Source organism: Callionymus lyra, chromosome 6 (assembly GCF_982586985.1).
Source record: "Callionymus lyra chromosome 6, fCalLyr1.hap1.1, whole genome shotgun sequence".
Taxonomy (NCBI): domain Eukaryota; kingdom Metazoa; phylum Chordata; class Actinopteri; order Syngnathiformes; family Callionymidae; genus Callionymus; species Callionymus lyra.
Window position 1 is genome coordinate 10484391 of NC_141823.1, and position 22622 is coordinate 10507012.

The following is a 22622-nucleotide window of genomic DNA, read 5'->3' on the forward strand; positions in this document are numbered from 1 at the left end:
GCTAAAGTACAAGATACTTTAGATATTAATAAGCAGGTGAAGATCTGGTTGATATCCTTCCTCTCTCTCTCTCTCTCTCTCTCTCTCTCTCTCTCTCTCTCTCTCTCTCTCTCTCTGTACAACATTCAGTAGTTGCTAGGAGACGGCGTAAAAACACACAACAAAAAAAAAAAGCACTTCAAACTTGACCGAAAAAACCCCCCCCCAAAAAAACTTCTTCATATAAAAAAAAAACATGTTTTAATAAGTTTTAGAATATTTCAATAAATAATCGCTTGTTTCCTGTTATTTCCACGACACCTCCCGCTGTAAACATTAAATATCATTTGGATTTAGTCGTCAATCTTCTCACCACACTTCTCCTTTAAAAGAAAAACATCCGGAATTTTCCAGTGACCCCCCCCTCTCGCACCCCCCGGCCCGGCCCCCCTAACCCTCCCCTCCTGATCCTGTGAATGCACACACAGAGCTCCGGCTTTACAACAGGAGCCATTGTACAAATCTCCTTTCATGCATTTATCTGGCATCTCCGCTGCATTAGCAATGCAGAGCGTTCTTTACAGCTCCGGACGAGAAGCAAATTTGTATTCTGTAACACAAAACCATGTCTCCCCACCAACAAATTGGAAGGTCGAGGGGGTGTTGGGGGGGGGGGGGGGGGCAGAAGTGCAGCATATTTTTGGGAGCGAGACTTTTTTTTCTTTTTTTTTTATACACCGGCTACATGTCTTTACACTTGTCGAGACACTCGATGACGACGATGAAGAGTGGAGCTGCTGCACACGTACAGTTCCGGGTGAACACTATGCTACTTCAGGGTCGACGGGTAACTTGACGCTTTTCCTTAAGGTGGATGAGGTGCTTGAAGGTCCTTCTCGCTGAGATTTTTTCATCGTCCTGTTGCAACAAATCTCTCTCGACCTATCCTTCCTTTTTTTTGGGGTGGGGAGGGGGGGGGGGCGACCACAGGGTGGTGGTGGTGGTGGTGGGGCGGGGGGTTGGACTACTTGTACAGGCTCATGGTCGGGCTCTGGTACATGCACATGTAGGCGTCGCACAGCAGGCGCCGCGCCTGACCCTGGATGCTCTTGGGGTCCAGACTGTGCAGCTCCTCGGGGGTCATCTTCAGGTACGCCTCCACCTCCGGACAGGGCGACACCTGCGGGATGTTGAAACCGTTCTGCCCTCCTGTGGAGAGACACGCACACAACATGTGACTTTCAACTTATACATGGGGGGTTTTTTTTATGGTAATATTTTGATCAAGTGTGTATAAAATATTTATTATCTATACTTAACATGCGAATAATCACAGCGTTTGTTTTGTGTTGCAATTAAACTTCAAGCCACCATCCAGTCATTACGTCCCCCGTGGCTAATGACTGAGGACGAGAGGATACAGTGACTCCAGCAGCTTTTAAAGCTGATGTTTGGACATATTTCGGTTTGAAAAAAATGAAAGCAGTTACGACTTCGTCAAGAGTCATGTGGTCTGTAAATTCTGCAACACCAGAGTCAAGTACTGGACAATACTACAAATATATCCTTGTTTCTACGGTATTACGATATATCGTATGGTTGCCCCTGTATCGTGATACGCATAGGATCACCAACTGTGTGATTTTCCTTCAGTTAAATCTCTCGAGTCAACTTGAAACAACAGTGAAACTAACCCTGGATTCAAACCTATAATTGTTGTGTCCAGAGAGTGATGAGACACAAATAACTATTACTTACTTACTAGTCATCACTTCAATTAGTCACATTTAATATACGAAGATGTTGTGAAGGTCCAGCTGATTGGACCAGAATATAAACCAATGATCCACTTTCACTTAAGCTCCACCCATTGATCAGTAAAATATTTCTTCGGATCAGCCAGCTGTCACTCAAAACAGCCGATTTGGTGGCTGGATTTAACACGTAAAATGTTGTCAGTCAGTCAGTCATTACGGAGGGATGTGTTGGTTATAATAATTTTATGAATTAAAAGTGATTTTATCATCTGCAAATGTTGTTTTATTTTGTAAATTCATCAAACGCACTTTATCAATTATTTCCTGCCTTAACCATCAACACCAATTTATTACACGTCAAATTGTGTTTTAGCTGAAATATGACAAACTCTAATAATCACACAAACCATGATTTAACCATCAGTGTATTGTTTAAGAACAAAAATGAATCTCATGACATGAGAAACAATGAACAACAAGGTGCCAAAATAAAAACGATCTGGTGTGAAGACCAACTATATCATTGGCTTGTAGAGGATCAAACTTTATTTTAGAAACCTCTTTCATTAGCAGGACGTTGAATTCTTATTAACCTTTGAGGACATTTTTAATTCGACGTAAAAATCGTTCACGGGACACAATGAAAGGTTATTCATGTAAATTAAATGGTGAAACAATCATTTTAAATCAACTTAAATTAAACAGATTTGGGCCACGGCTTAGTTTTGACCTGTGGTTTCTTCTCACACCAATTTTAAATTACAGTATTTAACTTTTTAATGCTATAATTAATGTACAATATCAAATTAAATGTAAAAATAAAGAACTTGTTTTAAAATCTTTCCAAAAAAAACATCGTCATCTGGAGGTAGACTCCGGTGCCGACACTCACCGTCGCGGTCGGCCATGCTGTCGAAGAAGAGCCAGGCGGAGTCTGCGCTGCCGTACTTGACGAAGGCCACGTAGTGACTGGTTTCTATGCAGAGGACGGCGAACAGCTCCATCGTCTGGCGAGGAAAGCTGCCCTGGCGCCCGATCCCGTCCTGCAGCTCCTTGGGGACGGACAGTTTCCCGTGCCGGTGGGACTTTCTCCTCGGGTGCAGGTGGACCTGGAGGGGCGACGGATAAGAGGGTAGTCACATGGGGTGTATGGTTGGGATGGAAAATTGTAATTTGTCAAAATATATATATTTTTAAGTTTATCAATGTTTTAGAATTATCCTCACTATTTAATTTATGTCAAGGGTTCCTTATTTATCGTTCATCGAGTTTACAACAGTGGCAATAAAAGTTTCTCGAGAAGTAACTGCGTCTCATTTCTTTGTATCTGGCGCCCCCACGTGGTCAATTCGCCACCGCCACGCTCCACGGTGACGCGCGACAATGCCGCCCTCTGTCGGTTACCTGGGTATTGCACTTTTCACAGAACTGCTTGATCTTCCCAGCGGTGATGTCGGAGTCGTCGTAGCAGTCTCTGCACTCGTAGAGAGCCAGGCCTCCGCAGATTCGACACTCCCTGGGTGCTGCGGAGAGAGAGACGCGAGGCCAGAGAGCAACAGGCGTTAACGGTGGCTTTAAAGACCATCATCGACGTTTTTACGGTGAAACTAGTCACTCCGGGGCTGTTATTGGACTGTTAAGAGCTCAAGTGGCACAAACAACGATTAAGTTAGACTAGAAATAATCCCTCCGCCTCGTCCTAACTCCGTCTATTAATTAGAAATGCTTCTAACCTTATAAACACTTCAGAAACCTTTTATTTTTACAGGAGAAAACAGCAGCACTTTGACTATCTTTAGAGGAAAACCAAATATTTAGACACAAAAAGAACCAAGAATCTGCTTCCTGAGGCTCTCTTAATTTAAAATCTCTATTTCAACATCAACTGCTTACACACATGGATGTCAACCTTTAAGAGGGCATGAAAGATGAGAAAACGGTTCTAATAAAAGTGAAAAAAATCCATGGAAGTAAAGAACAAACTCTCTACAGTGGGGGATCCGACTGTCGTGCCGGGAGCGAGGGAAGCAGAAGTTACGACTCACTGTCTTCCAGGAGGTCTGTGATGTCCAGCTCCAGGGAGGGGAAGATTTTGTTGAACATTTTGAAGTCCTTGCCAAAGCGCGGCATCTGGATGATAAGGCAGGAGGGGGCCTGGCGGTCGGGAAGAGGAAGAAGAAGAAGAAAAAACATATGTTGTCGTGGGAACAAAAAACAAGAGCAGACGTGTGAAGCTTAGATACTGAAGAAACACTAAAAATCGGATTTTAAAATATTAATATCTTTGTCTGTATTTAATCATAAATAATTCTATAATAATGTGTTTTTAATATATTTCAATATAATCAAGTCTTGTTTTAAATTTTTTCATTTTATACATATATATATATACATATTATTACATTGTTATATATATATATATATATATATATATATATATATATATTAGTCTAATTTAAAAATACACATTTTCATTTCTTTCATGTATAATAAATCAAATAATAAAACAAATCAATTCTAGTTAACAAAATAATCCTTTATATTTTGTTTAATGGACTAAAACATAATTTATATGTTTGTTTGAGCAGGTTTTTTTCTTAGCCTTATATGTCTTATTAAACATTTACTTGACTCTGCATTATGATCAAAGTCAGTGTGTGTTCCTGTTTAACCGCAGATCTTTGTGAACGTGTCGGAACTAAAGAGCAGCGGTGGCTTCACTGTGGAGAACGATGAAAGCACCTCGGCAAACTTGAGATCGCTGTTGATGAACGACCACTCGAGCAGCTGTTGGATGGTGGGGACGCCAACTTTGTCCTTCTTGTCCATGAAGATCTGATAAAAGTAACAGTCCTGGACCTTCTGTCCTGCCGACCTGCAGAACAACATCATGGCTCGTCATTAATGTCTGTACGACACATCTCGTGATAACTGCTCGTCTTGAAGAAACTATTTTTATCTCTCCTTCATTTTGAAACAACAGGAAGCACACGTGTTCGTCAAACTGTGGACGAAGACAATGAAGGAGAACAACCTTGATTTTCCAACTAACTGACACATCATCTGTTTGCCATCAAAGTGAAAGCTTATCTATTTTGCTCTTCCTCAAAACATCGTAAAACTACGACCAAAACAACACGAGTAAAAGTGAGTCATGGTTGAATACCGAGCCGATCACGAGCTCCCAACGACATTCACTTCACAACTGTGTTAAAAAAGTATTTAGAGGACAAAAAAAAATCTTTTAGCCAACTTTTTAGCCGATTTCTTTCGATTAAAATTGTCATTGCTATTTAATAGAATGCAATTTTGAAATGATGCAGCGATAAACATGATTTAAAATCATTCCAAAACAACATCCTCATCTCATGGTAGAACAAACAAAGAAGAAGCACTTATCACTGTTTTCAAAAAAGCCAAAAATATGCTTAAAGAATCAATTTGTACTTTATTTCTTGTGAGATATAAATTACTGGAGTTTAGATTTCAGATTTCAGTTTATTTAATTTTGTATTTTTTTAATATAATTTGTGTGGTATTTATAAATGTTATTTGGACTATTCTAGGTGTGTAACAAAGTGCTGTGTAATCTAAGATGTATCGTTTAATTAGTTCAAAAGTAAAATAAAGATATTTCATTCAAATAATGCATGTCTCAAATGTTGATTCTATTAAATGTTGTGTGACTTTAATAGTGAGACACAAATGTAAATTGCAAACTGGATTTACAATCGCAATATCGGTGGACACACACAACACTTTTTTTTTTCAGCCCGAGACCGTCAACACACATTTCCCCGAGATCTATTCTTACTCTCTACACATCATCACAACTGGGTTTGATCTGCTTTATAACGATTATTTTGGGATGTGGGAACACAAGAGCATGCACGAGAAAAGATACAAGTAGGATGGATTCAGAGAACCTTGTTAGTATTTAGTATATTTGTATGTTTGTTGTCAGTCATTTACAGGACGCGGGTCTTTATTGTAAGACTTACTTATTTTAAGATACATTTGTTGAGTAATAATAATAATTTTAACACAAAGGCAGCTGAAATGGCTAAATATAAAGAATTATTGTGATGAATATTTGTGATTATATATTTACTTTAAGTCGTAGGATCACAGTCACTACAGGAGGAAAATGGAAAAAGTGTTGGTTGACAATGAAACCAACATGGAGGAAGTGTAAGTTCAAATAAAGTTTCCATCATCACTTTTGGTTGCAGTTTCTGAGCGTACAGTTTATGTTAATACTTAGAACAAAACTTAAATATCTTATTTATAGTCTCACAGACCGATGTAATAAATATGTTTTCAATAGCAGTTTGTTTCTGTTACATGAGAACAATTGAATCATTGAGAGACTAGATAGTTTTTCAAAAGGCCATGATTGATATTGGCCACTAGATGGAGCCAAACACGTGATCGCTCAAAGATTTTCTCTTACCTGAGCTTGAGCAAAGGGTCCACTCTTAGAATGTGATGAAACAGTATGTTGAGGAACTCTTCTGGATCTACAAATGGAAAAGGATTAAAAAATAAGTTAGAATTAAAACACTCTGATCCAAAACATGTATTTTTATATTACTTAAATGATAGAAAAACAAAAGGGGAAAAACATTAACTAAAATTATTTGGAATAAACCAAGATGAAAAAAATAAATATGTTTTGAAATAAGAAAATAATAATAACATTAGTCGCATGTATAATTTACTTCCCTAATGTTTTGTAAATTGGCTCTAGGTAGAAAATACAGAAGTATCTGTTGCTTATGTTTAAGAGGAAATAATTAATAAACATTTATGGTTGGCTTCGTACTACCTTTTTCTTCGGAGGTGAAACCAGAGGCGGCCTCGACCTTCTCCAAAATCCTCCTCAGCTTCATGACTTTCGTGGCGCACACGTAGCCGTGTCTGCGAGGAACAAGGTTGAGAAGTGACGCCACGATTCGGCGGCAGAAGAAAGAACTTTCTGCGACTCACATCCGCAGCGGGTTGACGATCTCCGTGCGGAGAAGCTCCTGCGTCTCCCGGTAGTACTCCACGTCCGTTTTGGAGCGAGGCCTCAACAGAACCGTGTCCAGTACTGAGCTGAAGGAGAAGAGACTGCAGGAAGATTCAAAGATGCATGTTAATAAGGGTATCGGTGGAAGAATTTCATCTTTTCCCAGGTTAGTCTCCAGGCGTTAAACCTGTTCGCTCACATTTGAGAAATGAACTCACCGTATAACAAACGCACGATAACAAACAAGTTCAGCATGTTTTAGTGTTTTATATATAATTACTTTTACATGTGTTTGGCTTTAAGGTGTAGTTTCAATTATATCCTTTCTTCAGATACTTTTTGAAAACTTAAAACACTTTCCTCGGTCTAATCAAAAAAAAGCTTGTTGCCACTGACAGGCGTCAATCAAGCCTCAGCCGCTGCAGACACACAAACTCATAAGGATCAGATACACAACAAAGTAAAAGCTGCTGTAAAAAAAACATAAATCCAGAACAAACATGCACTTACGCACAAATTCCAAAAGATTTTTTTTTTCTATGCAAGTTTCTCAGTGTTACATTTTGTAATTTCCTTTAAAAAAAAAAAGTTTAAATATAATTTCTACAGTGTTATGTTTAATTAATTTTAGGAGTAAACTTAAAGCTTTTATCAACAAAAGGGATCAGTTAATCGCTTCCCTAAAATTTTGGAACATTTTGTTGAGTCTAAACTGTGTTTCTAAAACAATTAAGTGGCTATTGAATTATTTTTTTTCTTCCCAGGTTGCTAGAACGTTGCCCCTCACATTGTACTTTCTCTTTACACAAGTCTTTGTCCTGACTTTTTCCAAAGTGAAAACTTTCTACCAAGACCTTGGTCTGATGTATTATTTAAAAAAGGAAAACAATATATCATAAATTAAGGAATCATTCACAGCAAGTTTGTAAAATATAGAATATCTGGTGACCCCACTCTGGTGTTTTTGCATTTATTCTATTTTCTAAATAAATACAAAGTCACTACGAACGCTTTTGGTGAGTCTTGGGGTAAAAGATGTAAATGTAAATGTTAAAAGTAAATCCATCTTTACTGTTTTGCATCAAATGCTCTCGAGCAAAGTCTTAAAATTCAACAACAAACAACTTTTACCAAACCAAATTAAGACTTCATACACAACTACTGACTCTTCTAGGTCTGGAAACTTTGCTTTAAAATTCCTTACATCCTTAAGTAGGATAATCCATTGGCGTGAAAGAATATAATTGTAGAAATAAACGACTCAAGGTAGAAACAACCTTCAAGATAATTTGGAGAGTCTCTTGTGGGATTTCTGTGAGGAAACCTCATGCAAAACCAAAATCAATTCTCTGGAAATGTCTTTAATGCAACAGATCTCCTGCGGTTCGGGTCGATTGTTCTGCCCAAAGGCCCCGTGGCGATCCTGGCAGTCGCGGTGAAAACAGCTGGAGCACAGCTGCTATAAAAACCTGACCCGAGCCAGAAGAGTTTACTAACTAGGATCCGCCTCGGGGCGAACGTTGTTTGCGACGGCCGCTGAAGCGTGAACGGAATCACGGGGAAAAGTACTGACCAGAAGAGGGTGGAGTCCAAGTAACAGGAGTTGTAGTGACCCTGGATGCCCTTCTTCTTCCCCACCATGACGTCCAGGCCGTCCGTCTCGGAGCGCGGCGGCGTGTTCTCGTGCACGACCTCGCTCAGGTACCCGCCGAAGGCTTGAGAGAGACCAGAGTGAGACGCTGTACGACGTGTCGTCGTGTAGAGGCCGGACGCCCGGACCGCCCTCGGCGACTCACCGATGGAGTTACAACGCTCTATAGGGTTGGAGGAATGGTGCAGGGATGGGAAGCGGGAGTCGGGCCGGCAACACTTGAGCCGCACAAACAAGGCTTTTTTGGGTGGGCAGGTGAAGTACCGCGTACCTTTGAAGGTGCCATCAGTGCAGCCGGGGCACTCTTCCTCCTGAATGGTGGAGTAAAAAAAGACGTCAGTCCGGTGTTACTTTTTTTGTGTGCGGATGTACGGCTCACCAGCTCAAGTCCGGCCAAAGGCTCCAGCAGACCCGGCGGCAGGCCGACCCACCGAATGACGCCACAAAGAGGAGGATTCTCCTTCACCTCCACCAGCGAGCCCACCTCCAGACCGGGCTGTCCTCGGGCGATGCTGGGGGGCTGTGGCGAGGGCGGAGCGGCGGGTGACGTGGGCTCGGCCTGCTCCCCCATCACCGACTGGACAGACAGGGAGAGAGGCCCGTGATTCATGCTGTCAATGGGCCCGCTCTTCCGGTTCAGGCTGAAGGGCAGAGAGTGGAACTTGTTGTCACTGGACAACGAAGCAGCTGGTGGCGCCCGGGAGGGGGGCGAGGACTGGTTGAAGTCCGGGGGAGTATCAGTGAGTGACTTCGCAGGGTCTTCCCCGACTGTGAAAGAAACCAGACAAAAGTCAGATTATACTGTAAAAGTGAGTGTTATCTGGTTACAGAACATATATTGTATTGTATTTAGGAAGCATTAGAAACTTTAAAATATATATATTTTATAATATTTAAGAAGAATAGGCTTGAAAAGAGAAACACTTTATCAAGATGCTAGTCAAACTATTTTTTTAAAAACTTTCTTAAGGAATGAACTTCCATAATCTATCCTTATAGTAAAGATGTCCTTTTTTCCAAGTGAGACAATAAATACTACACTAGACAAGTTTAATAAACAACACAGTTGTACAGTTCTACTTCACCAAGTGAACAATTACACCCACGAACCCATCAATAAAACCCAAGACGAACCACCAGGGAATGTGCCACCAAATTCAAGGAGTTGGATTCTTAAGTGGAAAGAGTTGATTCTGTTATGAATTGATTCCTGTGATGTTTGCTGAACAAGTTATTGTTATTCTTGGATTAGATGGCAGTTCCCTTGTCTGGACAGGTGAGGGTTACTTGCACAGATTTCACAGAGACAGTGTGATGAGGTGGATTTTCATGACTCGACATTGAGAATGAAATATTTAAACACTCTTCACTTACCTGAAATACCTCATCTCAACGCATGACCTCCCTCATTTGAACACCTCCCTCTATGCCCGGGTTAGTAATAGTTACACAATTAAATGGGTTTGTGAACTTAATAGAGATGACAATATGAGTGACATATTTAAAAACATGTTTTCTTTATATTTTCATCACCACATTTAATATTTGAAGATTCCTTTGTAACAATGGATGGATGGATGGATGGAGAATAAATAAATAGGTTTTTAAATAAATGGATGGAAGGATGGATAGACAGATGGACAGATAAAAAGGTGGAAAGAGGGATGGATGGATGGTGGATACAATTATGGATTTAAAGATAAATAGATGGACAGATGAATGGATAGTGTATAAAATAATGGATTGATAAATAAATAAGTGAAAGGATGGCTGGATTGATTAATAAATAAGTACACAGAGGGATGGATGGTGGATCAAGCGATGGGTTGATAAATAGATGGATGGACAGATCAATGTTGGATAAACTATGGATTGATGAATAAGTGGAAGGATGGATGGATGGTTGGATGGTGGATGAATTAATGGATTGATGGATAAGTGGATGGACAGATGAATGGATGACTGATAAATTGAGCAACTAATGAATAAAATGAATAAGTGAATGGATCAACAGTTGATATGAAGGATAAATAGATAGGTCGATAAAAGTGGACAGACACATGGATAGATAAATAGATGGATGAATGGATGGACAAACGGAGAGATGGATAGATGGACAGATAAAGGGATGGATGAATGGATGGACAAGGGAACAGATGGATAGATAAATGGATGGATGGACAAGTGGACAGATGTACAGATAAATGGATGGATGAATGGATGGACAAACGGACAGATGGACAGATAAATGCATGGACAAGGAGAAAGAGGGATAGATGGACAGATAAATGGATGGACAAGGAGAAAGAGGGATAGATGGACAGATAAATGGATGGACAAGGAGAAAGAGGGATAGATGGACAGATAAATGGATGGACAAGGAGAAAGAGGGATAGATGGACAGATAAATGGATGGACAAGGAGAAAGAGGGATAGATGGACAGATAAATGGATGGACAAGGAGAAAGAGGGATATATGGACAGATAAATGGATGGACAAGGAGAAAGAGGGATAGATGCACAGATAAATGGATGGACAAGGAGAAAGAGGGATAGATGCACAGATAAATGGATGGACAAGGAGAAAGAGGGATAGATGGACGATAAATGGATGGACAAGGAGAAAGAGGGATAGATGGACAGATAAATGGATGGACAAGGAGAAAGAGGGATAGATGGACAGATAAATGGATGGACAAGGAGAAAGAGGGATAGATGCACAGATAAATGGATGGACAAGGAGAAAGAGGGATAGATGGACGGATAAATGGATGGACAAGGAGAAAGAGGGATAGATGGACAGATAAATGGATGGACAAGGAGAAAGATGGATAGATGGACGATAAATGGATGGACAAGGAGAAAGAGGGATAGATGCACAGATAAATGGATGGACAAGGAGAAAGAGGGATAGATGCACAGATAAATGGATGGACAAGGAGAAAGAGGGATAGATGGACGGATAAATGGATGGACAAGGAGAAAGAGGGATAGATGGACAGATAAATGGATGGACAAGGAGAAAGATGGATAGATGGACGATAAATGGATGGACAAGGAGAAAGAGGGATAGATGGACAGATACATGGATGGACAAGGACAAAGATGCATAGATGGACAGATAAATGGATGGACGAATGGTTGGACAAGCAGACAGATGGATGGATGGACATATAAATGGATGGATAAAAGGTTGGACAAGCAGACGGATGGATAGATGGACAGATAAATTGATGGACGCATGGTTGGACAAGCAGACGGATGGATGAAGGATGTACTCAATTGATCCCAACCTGTGAGAGTAAAGATGACACCACGTGTTCTTCCACCCAAAGACAAAGTGAAACATCACCGACTGTAACAATGATTGATGCCACATTAAAGCTTTTAGCAATGCTACGACTGAACACCCAGTTTAGTTCACCGCAGTGTGTAAATGCTCCTCAGCATCATTAAAAGCTTTAACCCACAACAATTACACCATGCAAGTGGGACTTCCACGGTACAATGGTGATGACGGACGGATATGGTGGAGAGGTTTTCTTGGAAGGCTACTGCAACAACCCGACTGGAATAGCTTTATGAGATTGTAATTTCAACACTCGAACGTTCGACTTGTGAAAATGATCGGCCATCAAATGTTGTCAACAGCAGCCTGCCAGGGAGATGATAGATCGCCCCTCAATGCACCCAGATTTTACCTTCATCAATGTACCATGTGCTTTTGGATTTAGGCTGGACGGGGGGGTCAACAGAGCTGCCATTTAAAGTATAGTAAAATTCTGATTTGCTCCTACTGCTGCACTGATGACTTAATCCTGCGAACAACACAAGTGCATAGAACAGAAACAACAGTAAGTGTGCGAACGTCAGTTCATGTTTGAGGATTGATACGACCGTGACACAACACAAACCCCCAGCAGAGCTTAAATTACAATCGGTCCGGAGAGCGTTTCCAGAGATATTTTGTTGTGATTACATCAGCTTCTTCTTCCAAAGAAGCATCGCCGCTGTTGCCATAGTGCGACCAAAATTCTGGTTATGTAACGACGGCTTTCTTTTCGATGTCCAAAAACTTGTTCAAGACAGAAGCAGGGAAGCAAAAACAATATGTGTAGTTCATGCTCAGCGACACCTCTGTGGCCAAATAACACAGACCTAAAGTCACTTTAAAAGTTACGCACGATCAGGAAAAGCTGTAGAACAATAGGGACGAACTCATTGACCTCATATCACCAGCTGTGACTGCACAGTTATTGACACTGGACGGCCAAAGAAAAAACACGTTTGTGAAGGTCCAGCCGATTACAAGTTAGAAAATAAACCAATGGGATGCATTTGTTTGTCAAAAGCTCCGCCCCTTTTAGTGGGAGCACCAAAAGATTTCATTGGATCAGACATCCATCAATTACACCTGGTCGTACCTTTGGTCTTTGGTTTGCCTGGGCCAGAGAATTTGTCGCTGCTGCTGCCTCTGGGGCCAAAACTGTGCTTTTGCAGCCTCTGGTCCTGCATGGAATATTCTGCAGAGAAAAAACATTCATGGTAAGTCACACTGGGGTTCGGCGCATGACAAACTACTCTGCACAAGTTTTCTGACGTTGATGAACCTTTTTGCTCCGAGAGTTTCTTTCCTTTATGGGTCAGAATGTTCTTGCCCATGTTCTTGACAAGAGAAAACTTCGTCTTTTAAACTTTGTTTGGGCAAAACTTATTTTACTTTGCGCAACATATCTAGAGTCATGGTTCATTCGGAAATAACTGCTGATATAAAGGCATTTTTGTGACAATAACCATATTTAATAATAATAAATATTATTTATTTTTATAAAAACTGACGAGAGACACAAAGTCCTTCACATAAGAGCAGAATTAACAACAAAGATGATTCCGTTTAATGACTCGTTACATGATGACATCACCAAACAGTAGAATAAAATAAAAGACAATAAAGTAAACAAGTTAAAATGAGTTAAAACCCATTAATGAATCAAGTTAAAATAAGAAATGAAAAGTCAGCGATTTTAAAATATATTTAGAAGAAGATGGAGAACACTCGGGCCCCTTTGATTAAATCCTTTCTGTCTTTCAAAATAAATGGAAAAAAAATAACATTTAAATGTACTTTCAGTAATGATCGTTGGTGGGGGAAGTGTTTGTTTTAAAGTTTCCGGCGGGGTTACAGTAGTGATATGAGGAAGGAAATGAAACGCACAACTTAACAAAGATAAATCCGTTGGGTTTTTATTCGGTAATTTCCCTAAAGCTAAAGATGTCTTTTTCTATTCCTTTGAAAAGCAGCTTTCAAACTAATCATCATCAAACTCAAAGTTTGTTAATCCAGTGGAAAAAAAAAATCATATGAGGTGGTTAATAAAACCTTAAATACTATTAATATCTTTTGTGCTTAAGTGATGCAAGAAAGTTAAATCTGATTAGAAACGTTTTCATTCATTTAAACTATTTGTATTTTGTCGAGTATAAAAGTGCTTTTATTTAATTTAATCATCTGTTCAGCGACACTTTGAGACAAGACAACAAACATTTATTTGTTCATCACATGTGTTGCTGCTGGATAAATTAAACTGCATGTACATGTGAATGAATGTTGGTGTAGTGAAGTGGTTACCGTGAACTAAAGTTATCAAAATGTTCAAGAATAACAGGAGCAAACATACACAAACCAATGTCAAAGTGCAGAAAACAAAGACCTCCAAGAATCTCACTTGACTTTCAAAACAAGCGAGCCATCCTCACAAAAGCCTCTCTGTTCCCGCCGCGAGCACAACACAAACTCGGAATGCTGGGACGGCGCTCCGAGGGAATGCTGATTGTTCCCCTCTCCTCACCCCCCACCTCCCCGACAACCACAGTTTGACTAGAGACACACAAAGCTGGAGCTGAATGTTGCTTACCTGGCATAACGTCACAGATGGGGACGAGTTTGGTGTGCTCCAAACTGGCAAAGTCGCACAGCAGCTTCCCGTCAAAAAGGCCGTCCCACTCCCCGATGGGATTGTCCTGAAAGTGTCGCAGACGTGAGGCGTACATAAAACTCTGAGGCGTTCATCTCTGCAAACGCCGGTGCCACAGCATCCTCTTCCACTGTCCCCCCCCCGCCCCGAGTCTAATGGCTAATTGAGAAAAATGCGTTCGTCCCTCATCACATCCATCACCGTGCAGCCGCGATTCGTCACCGGACACACACTGTTCTTTTGGGTTTAAATCCACCAAATCCTCCTTTCTAGACAAGGATGTGCTACCAAACGGGCGTTGAGACGCAGAGTGAGGCAGAGCAGTGGGCTCGTCTCAGCTGCCTGCTGGCACCACGCCACGCTGTTGGGTCATACAGCACTAAGTCTTTACCTCACTCCCCGCGTGACTGCCTTGCCTGGCGTGGGCGGCTCAGATGCTAAGAGTGGGCAGCTGCTGGTGTTGATAGTGGCGATGCTGCACACACTCGGCCGGCAAATGGCCCTGGGTTTTTTTTGTGCCGAGCCTCCGGTCGGGCCGGCGTCCGAACCCGTGGTCGTCAAGGAGACCGGCCGATGGTGGTCGTTCAGAAGTATTCCTGATCTTTACAACATTTGCGGTTCACTGGAATGGGCTCGAATGTCCAGCCACTGACTAGATAACAAAAGGTCTTTTCTTCCCACGGATGCAAGACTGCGTGGCTCCGAACGACAACATTTAGAGGAACTTTATTTAAATTAACCAATTACTCTTTTCAGAACAGCATTTAAAATCCTTTTGGGCGGTTTTTAAAATGCCTCAAATTTGAGATATAGAGTGTATCACAGGAAGCATTGTTTCTGTTCTGAAAACTACTTTGTACGAGCCATGAACCCTGATATAAATCAATTTCTCCTCCCAAGTTTAAGTGGGTGACAACGTCTGACATCTTATTTCTCTACAGAATTCTAAATAAAAAATATATTATTTCAATGTATAAAACTAACAAGCAAATATTCAGGGTATTTGTTCATTTTCGTTTTGCACTTAAAATACCGCCCACTAGATGGCAGCAATTTTTACATCCTCCGCAGCTAAAGGAACAATGAAATCCAGTGATGAGGGTGAGAGGAGTCAGCAGTTTTTAAAGGTGATGGACATATTTTGTGTGTTTTTAAAAAAAATGAAAGCACGACTTTGTCAAGAGACATGCGGCAGGTACTCAAGTGACATTACAAATATATTGTTATTCCTACAGTATCACAATGTGTTGTATTGTTGCCACTGTATCCTTAAATGTATCCTACTGCCAGATTCTTGCAAATAAACACCAGTATTTAACACATGTATATGTATTTTGTAAATATAATTTTTTTTCTTTTCCCCAATTCAGTTTTGCCAGTATGGTTAAAAAGCTCAGTTTTAGTACTATCAATACATGAGCCTTCAAAAACTGCTGAAACTTGGACATACTAAATAATAACAACCCTGATTTGTCTAAAACAAGCAGAAATGTTAAAACAATATAAATTAAATTGAAAAAAAATGATGAAAAATTAAACAAAAACCCCAAATATATAAAGAAATATATAATAAAGACCAAACAGGAGGAGTTTCTTACCATGTCGACTCCAACATAGTATCCTAGGCTCTCGTTTCCTGGAAGGAGGTCGCAAAAAATAATGGTTCCTCTCTCAGGTCCTTCTCTGGTCTGAACCAAGACCCTGGAGTTGATCTCCAGACGGGGGGAGTCCTGGTCGTCGTCCACTATATTCACGTGGTCCACCTCCAGCTCGGCCAAGTCGTCGTCATCGTCCTCCCAGAGTTCCAGTTTGTCCAGAGCCACGAACACGCCGCACTCGTCCTCGCAGCGGAAAAGCTGCCGGCCCTGGTAGGAACCCTCCGTGAAGCCCTGGCCCCGGCCCTCCTCCTGGGGGAAACCACAACGGAGCAAACAATGACGAGGGAGGAGGAAACGGTAGCGGGCGAGATGAGCAGGTTATTATGATAACAAGGAGGGCAGGTTTGCTCAGCATTCTTTAGGGAGGATTCGCTGACAGCGCCGAAGGAGCCTATGATCAATTACTGCAGCAGGAGCGTCACGTGTCCGACTGGGAATATTCTTCGGAGAAATTAATAGACGCTCTCAAGACATTAATATACAGAGGTTCCTTTTTTACAAGAGACAAAAAAGTATCATCTCGCCGATGGCTTGATCTGTGCCGAGGGGGGGGGGGGGATCTTGAAAGTGATTACACAGCTTGATTTGAATTGATTGTGTAATTAAATCCGAGCACATGTAGACCATAGAAGGGTGACAAGGCGATAAATCAGAGCTCATAAGTGCCAAGTTTTCTGCATCGGACATTAACATTAGACACCTTGAGTGAACAGCAGCGTTCCAAGAACGTCGGCTAAAAGTTTCCCTAAAACACTCCCTTAGCCAATCGGGTTCTTTGAACTGAATATTAAAAAATGTATAAAATAACAATGCATTTATCAATACTCACTTATGCAGTATATTACTTAATGTAATTCTAAATTAATTTAAAATAAAACTTGTTTTTAATCACCACCTAGTTTTATGTTTGACCTAAAAATCCATATGTATGAGAAACAAGTCGCACCCTTACAGCCTCAGCTGAACCCGTTTCAAGACAAAAGGAAGTCATAAATACTTTCATCCATTCATTCATTCAGGTTTTCTGTCGGTTAATCTCTTGCACGGAGGCTGGAGTCTATCCAAGTGTCATTGGGCGAAAGGCAGGGGACACCCTGGACAGGACGCCAGTCTTTCGCAGGGCACACAAAGACAAAAAAACTTTCACACACAGACACACTCATACCATTGTGAAATGTTCCCAAGTTCCAAATCAACATCTGTATGTTTTTGAAATGTGGGAGGAAACCGGAGTGCCCGGAGTAAACCCGCGCAACACAGGGAGAACATACAAACTCCACACAGAAAGGTCACAAGTTGGTTCCCTCTCCCTTTTATGGTTTATAATTTAATTAACTGTGAATAAAATAAAATTATTTGATCGTTTTATTTTCAATTATTAAGAAAACATAGTCACGATCACAGCTCTATGCCACTTGATGCCTACTGTCATTACACTCTCCACAGCGAAAGGAATAGCGATGACTAAGGACGAGAGGATACAGTCGACTCCAGCACCATTTAAAGCCCACATATTTTGGTTTCAAAACAAATAAAAGCGACTTCATCAAGAGTCATGTGGTCTGTAAATTTGCCAGAGTGAAGAACTCGAGCAATACTACAAATATTTTTTGTTGTCCCTACAATAATGTAATGTAACTTATCGTTGCCACTGTATTATTAAACTTTTTGTGCAAGATTCCGTTTTTTTTCCCATTGCGATACCACACACAGCTTTGCTATCTTGGTTTAAAATGGTTAAAAGTTAAAACATCTAGGATCAAATATTCACGGCGTTTGTTTGTTTTTGTGTTGAAATTCAAATTTCAGCCCCTTGATGGCAGCACCCATTACATCCCCCACAGCAAAAGGAAAAATGGAATGTTGCTAGATCCGGACGATGGCTTAGGATGAGAGGATACAGTTGACTCCAACATATCCTTTTTCTTACGGTATCGCAATAAAATGCATCATACTGCCAGATTCTGCCCAATTCAAACTTTACAACTATTTTTATAAAAAAAAGACAATATTTAAACTTACCAAAAGCTCTACTCCAAACCAGATTCCAGAGAGGGCTCTGTCAGGGAGCAGAGACCCTTTGAAGCGGACCACGCCAGGTAGCGGTTCATCCCCGGAGCGGAGCTGAACACGCACCTTGGATCCACAGTCGATGTCCCGGATGCGATCCAGTCTGCACTTGTTGCAGAGCAGAGCGTAGCGCTCCTCGCAGTTGGTGATGGGGAACAGCAGCTCCGCCAGCTTCTCGTCCATCTCCTTGATGTCCCTCTCGTCCAGGCTCAGGACCACGTTGGTCTGGTCCAGGATGCGGAGGCTCTTCTTGCCCTTGCACGTGGGAAGCGTGCGTCCCAAGCTGTTGCGTTCCTGACATGCCTGGCCCAGACTGCCACGAGGGATTCTCAGCGTCTTCTGAGTAGGTTTCTCCACCGAACAGTCCTTCACAACCATGTAGAAGCGCCAGTCCTCCCTGAAGCCGCCTGTGGGCTTCTCCTGGCTCCACAGGGCTGAGCTCATGGCTGCATGTTAGGCTGGAGGTGCAGCATCAAGGCAAGCATGACCTGGGATGTAGAGAAAGGAAAACAATATATATTTTACCCCAAACAGATGTAAAAGAATTGCAATGGGCTTCAACTATCATTTTCTCATGTTGTAACATTATGCTCCAAGTTCTTGTCTGAGATGACTCATATTTACTGGAAAAACCTTTTAAAAATAATCAATGATCCAACAGGTGCACCAGATCTTTTCCGGATATCTACGTGGTGAGTCAGAATTTAAGGATTCAGGTTGGAAGAAATAAAACCCAGGTGACGGAATTGGATACTAGGACTGCAGCATTGAGCAAGAACATGTTTTTTATCTAAATCTCAAGATTTAAGTGTTTGACCTCTGCTTGACCTGCTCTGCTTGTTTGACCTCTGCCTCTTTGACAGGCTGTTTTCTGATCATATACAGACCTGGGCAAAGTGCATCTCAGGGGCCACATGCGGCCCTTTGACCTTAGGAGGTCAACAATCTAAAAACAAACTTATTTTTTCGAGGGGGGTTTTGTTTTAGGACTTTTGCCATTTTGTGAATATTTATTTCCTGTTAATATAAATAAAAAATGTATATACAGTATGGATATTCAATAGCTCTGTGTTGATTATCATGTTAATTTGTGTTGCTTTAAAATCATCTTTTATTTTGATCATAGGTATGTTATGGTTTACATTTCAATAAAGTTTGTACAAAATAAAATACTGAGATTGTTTTATTTACAATTAACACGCAAACGATCACAGCATTTATTAATTTCTGTTTTGCAATTAAACTTCTGTCCGCACTTGTTACGTACTCCGCAGCTAAAGGAACAACAAGATCCCAGTGATGACTGAGGACAAGAGGATACAGTCAACTCCAGCAGCTTTTAAAGCTGATGTTTGGGCATATTTCAGTTTCAAAACAAATGAGAGCAGTAAAGACTTCGTCAAGAGTCATGTGGTCTGTAAATTCTGCAACACCAGAGTCAAGTACTCGACAATACTACAACTGTATTCTTGTTCTTGCAGTAACGCAATTCATTGTATGGTTGTGCTTGTATCGTATCGCCAGATTCTTGCTAATACACACCCCTAAAAATATTTGGAGAACATATATATGGGTTTTTATATCAGGTTAAAGAAATAAAAGCTTAATATTATTATTTTATTTTTTTTAAACTTAAAGATATATATTTTAGCTTCTTTACAATTCTTGTGAATGTCAATAATTTGTTTTCTTGCATGATTTCCTACACAGATAAAGACGAATCTAGACCAACTGTGCTAAACAAAAGCCATGATATACCGATAAGAGGTTCAAAAGAAACAACAATTCAAAAATGTACAAGGAAATATAAAATACCCGAAACATACAGCAGGTCCTGTAAAACCAACTTAATTATTAAATTTAGGAAGGTGTTATTTGACTGAATGAAGGTTTGATCTGGTTTTCAAAACTCGTGTAAGTGTTGTAGATTTGTTAAAAGATTTGGAAATGTGTGAGCTGTGTTGATCACCGTGATCGGACAATAGTAATTGTATTGTTTAGTTCTGCAAATTCAGAAATGAACGTAACCACTATACAACAATACTGACGACATGGAACGTCCTAGCTCATGAAGAATATCGACATTTTCGGCTTAACCAAGTACCTATACAAATCTCTGACAACATTTTCAACCAAGTTTTCACACGACAAAACATCTCAGGTGAGTAAAATTTTCAATGGAATCCCTGTTATATTATAATGATACATTTATCCATGAGTCTGACAAATATATTTTGAATTGATCGACTCACACACAGATTTTTTGGGATCTTTTGATTGCCTGTTCGAGTCCAACCAGCCATGTTTACTGACAATTTCCATCACTTTTCAACGCTAATGTTATGATTTAAATCAATCAAAACTTTGTAACCGTGTAAAAGTTTCCACTTTCTGTAGATTTAAAAAACATCAGGCTTGCTTCTTTCGATCCATGCTACTTATTTGCTTTTTATGAAAAACAAATTGTCTTCTCTTTTTTTTAAACAAAAAGGTCACACCTAAAATATTGAACCCTATTGACTTGGTATTAAAGAGGTTAACCAGGAACTAAGGGTTTAAGGTTTTAATAATAATACTTAACGTTCTCAATATTTATCAAAGGAAAATTATATTTATATCATTGGAGTTATCTTTACAAAGACCTGCCTGATCACACTCATATAATAATATATATAAACCTTTGAAATTGAACACACGTACCTGCTCAATATGGAAACATTTGAACGTGTAATTGTTACTTTCGTTCAACAAATTGTCATGTTTTGGTTGTGTTGTTGTGTTGCTGGAGACGAGTTGTGATCTTTTAACAAAACATAGTGTTTTTGTTACGATGAAGAGCCGGCGTGTTGTCCTGTCAGTCACAGGCCCGCTGACAGTAGCTCATGTAAACGCACCACAGCGTGTAAACCCTTTCATTCCTTCACGAACAGAGACTCACCTTCCAGTGGCTTCAGTGATGGAGGATGTTTCGAGGGACTGTCATGTCAAATGTCGACCATAACTCGAGAAATAAAACGGCGATATCCGCTCGTTAGCCTGTAATTAGCTTGAGATGCTAGTACACGCTAACGTAGGGGTAAGTACAGCCACACCGACAGTGATACCGACGTTAAAGTGTTGACATTATCCTCGGAATGTCAGCAACTATATGATAAAAAACGTTCATTGTTACATACGGAGGTGAAGCGATGCAAACGCTACAGCTAAAGATATATATTATTTACAGAAGACGACCTCTGGAAACTTCATGGTTACGTCACCAAAGGAGAAGAGCCCCTATTGGATGAAGGTTAGATTCGCAAGCGCGGATTGGCGGACAGGGATTGTCGCTGCTTTAGAGCCCGCCCCGGGGGGGTTTCCCCGTGAATGACACTGAGTATAGTTTGGTTGAGGTGCAGCTGCCAGTGAGGACGTTAATAGCGATGAAACTTGTATTATATTATATTATATTATATTATATTATATTATATTATATTATATTATATTATATTATATTATATTATATTATATTATCAGAAAACGTTTATTGCCAGTTTGTTGTTGTTGCATATTATATATTACCAAAAATTTATTTTAAGATCGTTATTGTTATATAAAATTATACTGTATTGCATTTACTACTAGATAAAAGTATTTTTTAATTGTTTTAATGTATTATTTAATTAAATTTTAAATGATAATTTTATTATATTATTATTATTTTTGAATGCAAACACCTGTATTATCATATTAGATTATTAATCAAATAATGTTATAATTTATCATATTTTACATTAATATAATATATTTTATAACGCTATAAATATGCATACGAACGATATTATATTATATTATATTATATTATATTATTTTATCAGAAAACGTTTATTTCCAGTGTTGTGGCAATATTGTTTTATACTATACTATACTATACAAAGGAGTCTTACGGCCACATTAAAAAAAACATATTTTTTACTAGTAGATGAAAGTCGTATTGTATTGTTTTAAACGTATATTATATATTATTTAATTAAATTTAAAATGTAAATGTATTCTAAATGCAAACACCTGTATTATCATAATAGTTTATATATATCAAATAATTTAAAGATTTTACATTAATATAATACATTTTATTCTGCTATAAATATGCATACGAACGCTATTATATTATATTATATTATATTATATTATATTATATTATATTATATTATCAGAAAACGTTTATAGTTGTTGTTGCATATTATATTATATTACCAAAGAAAAATGTTAAGATATTTATTATTATATTAAATTATATTGTATTGCTTTGTGCGATACTATATGCTATACTTAGGGCCACTGAATGCGAACACCTGTATTATCATATACGATTATATATCAAATTATGTTATAACTTATTATATTTTACATTAATATAATATATTTTATTATGATATAAATATGCAAACGAATGCCTTTATTATTATATTAAATTATATTATGTTATGTTATATTATAATATATTATATTATATTATATTATAAACTACAATAAAAACAT

General features: G+C 39.4%; 1 protein-coding gene across 2 annotated transcripts; it reads right to left on the minus strand.

The window, feature by feature from the left end:
• Positions 1-644: 644 nt before the first annotated feature.
• On the minus strand, positions 645-21344 carry cyld (cylindromatosis (turban tumor syndrome)). 2 transcript variants are annotated; one of them, XM_087793533.1, is made up of 17 exons: positions 21040-21344; positions 18054-18589; positions 15972-16280; positions 14314-14419; positions 12823-12921; positions 12100-12216; positions 8778-9166; positions 8544-8709; positions 8321-8462; positions 6726-6848; positions 6565-6656; positions 6190-6256; positions 4479-4611; positions 3782-3890; positions 3141-3259; positions 2629-2845; positions 645-1188 (listed from the first exon to the last, which is right to left on the minus strand). In XM_087793533.1, exons 2-17 carry the CDS (start codon positions 18543-18545, stop codon positions 1004-1006), a joined length of 2865 nt encoding a protein of 954 aa, XP_087649659.1. In that variant the 5' UTR covers positions 18546-18589; positions 21040-21344; the 3' UTR covers positions 645-1003. The 2 variants fall into 2 exon arrangements, with proteins under 2 accessions (XP_087649659.1, XP_087649661.1); XM_087793535.1 differs by lacking the exon at positions 12100-12216.
• Positions 21345-22622: the final 1278 nt, after the last annotated feature.

Bases quoted from the DNA above. Each gene is read 5' to 3' on its own strand.
- cyld (XM_087793533.1), bottom strand. From the start codon at position 18,545: ATGAGCTCAGCCCTGTGGAGCCAGGAGAAGCCCACAGGCGGCTTCAGG. The intron at 8,463-8,543 runs GTGAGTCGCCGA...GTCTCTCTCAAG, and splicing joins AGAGCGTTGTAACTCCATCG to CCTTCGGCGGGTACCTGAGC. The intron at 4,612-6,189 runs GTAAGAGAAAAT...GTTGTTCTGCAG, and splicing joins GACCCTTTGCTCAAGCTCAG to GTCGGCAGGACAGAAGGTCC.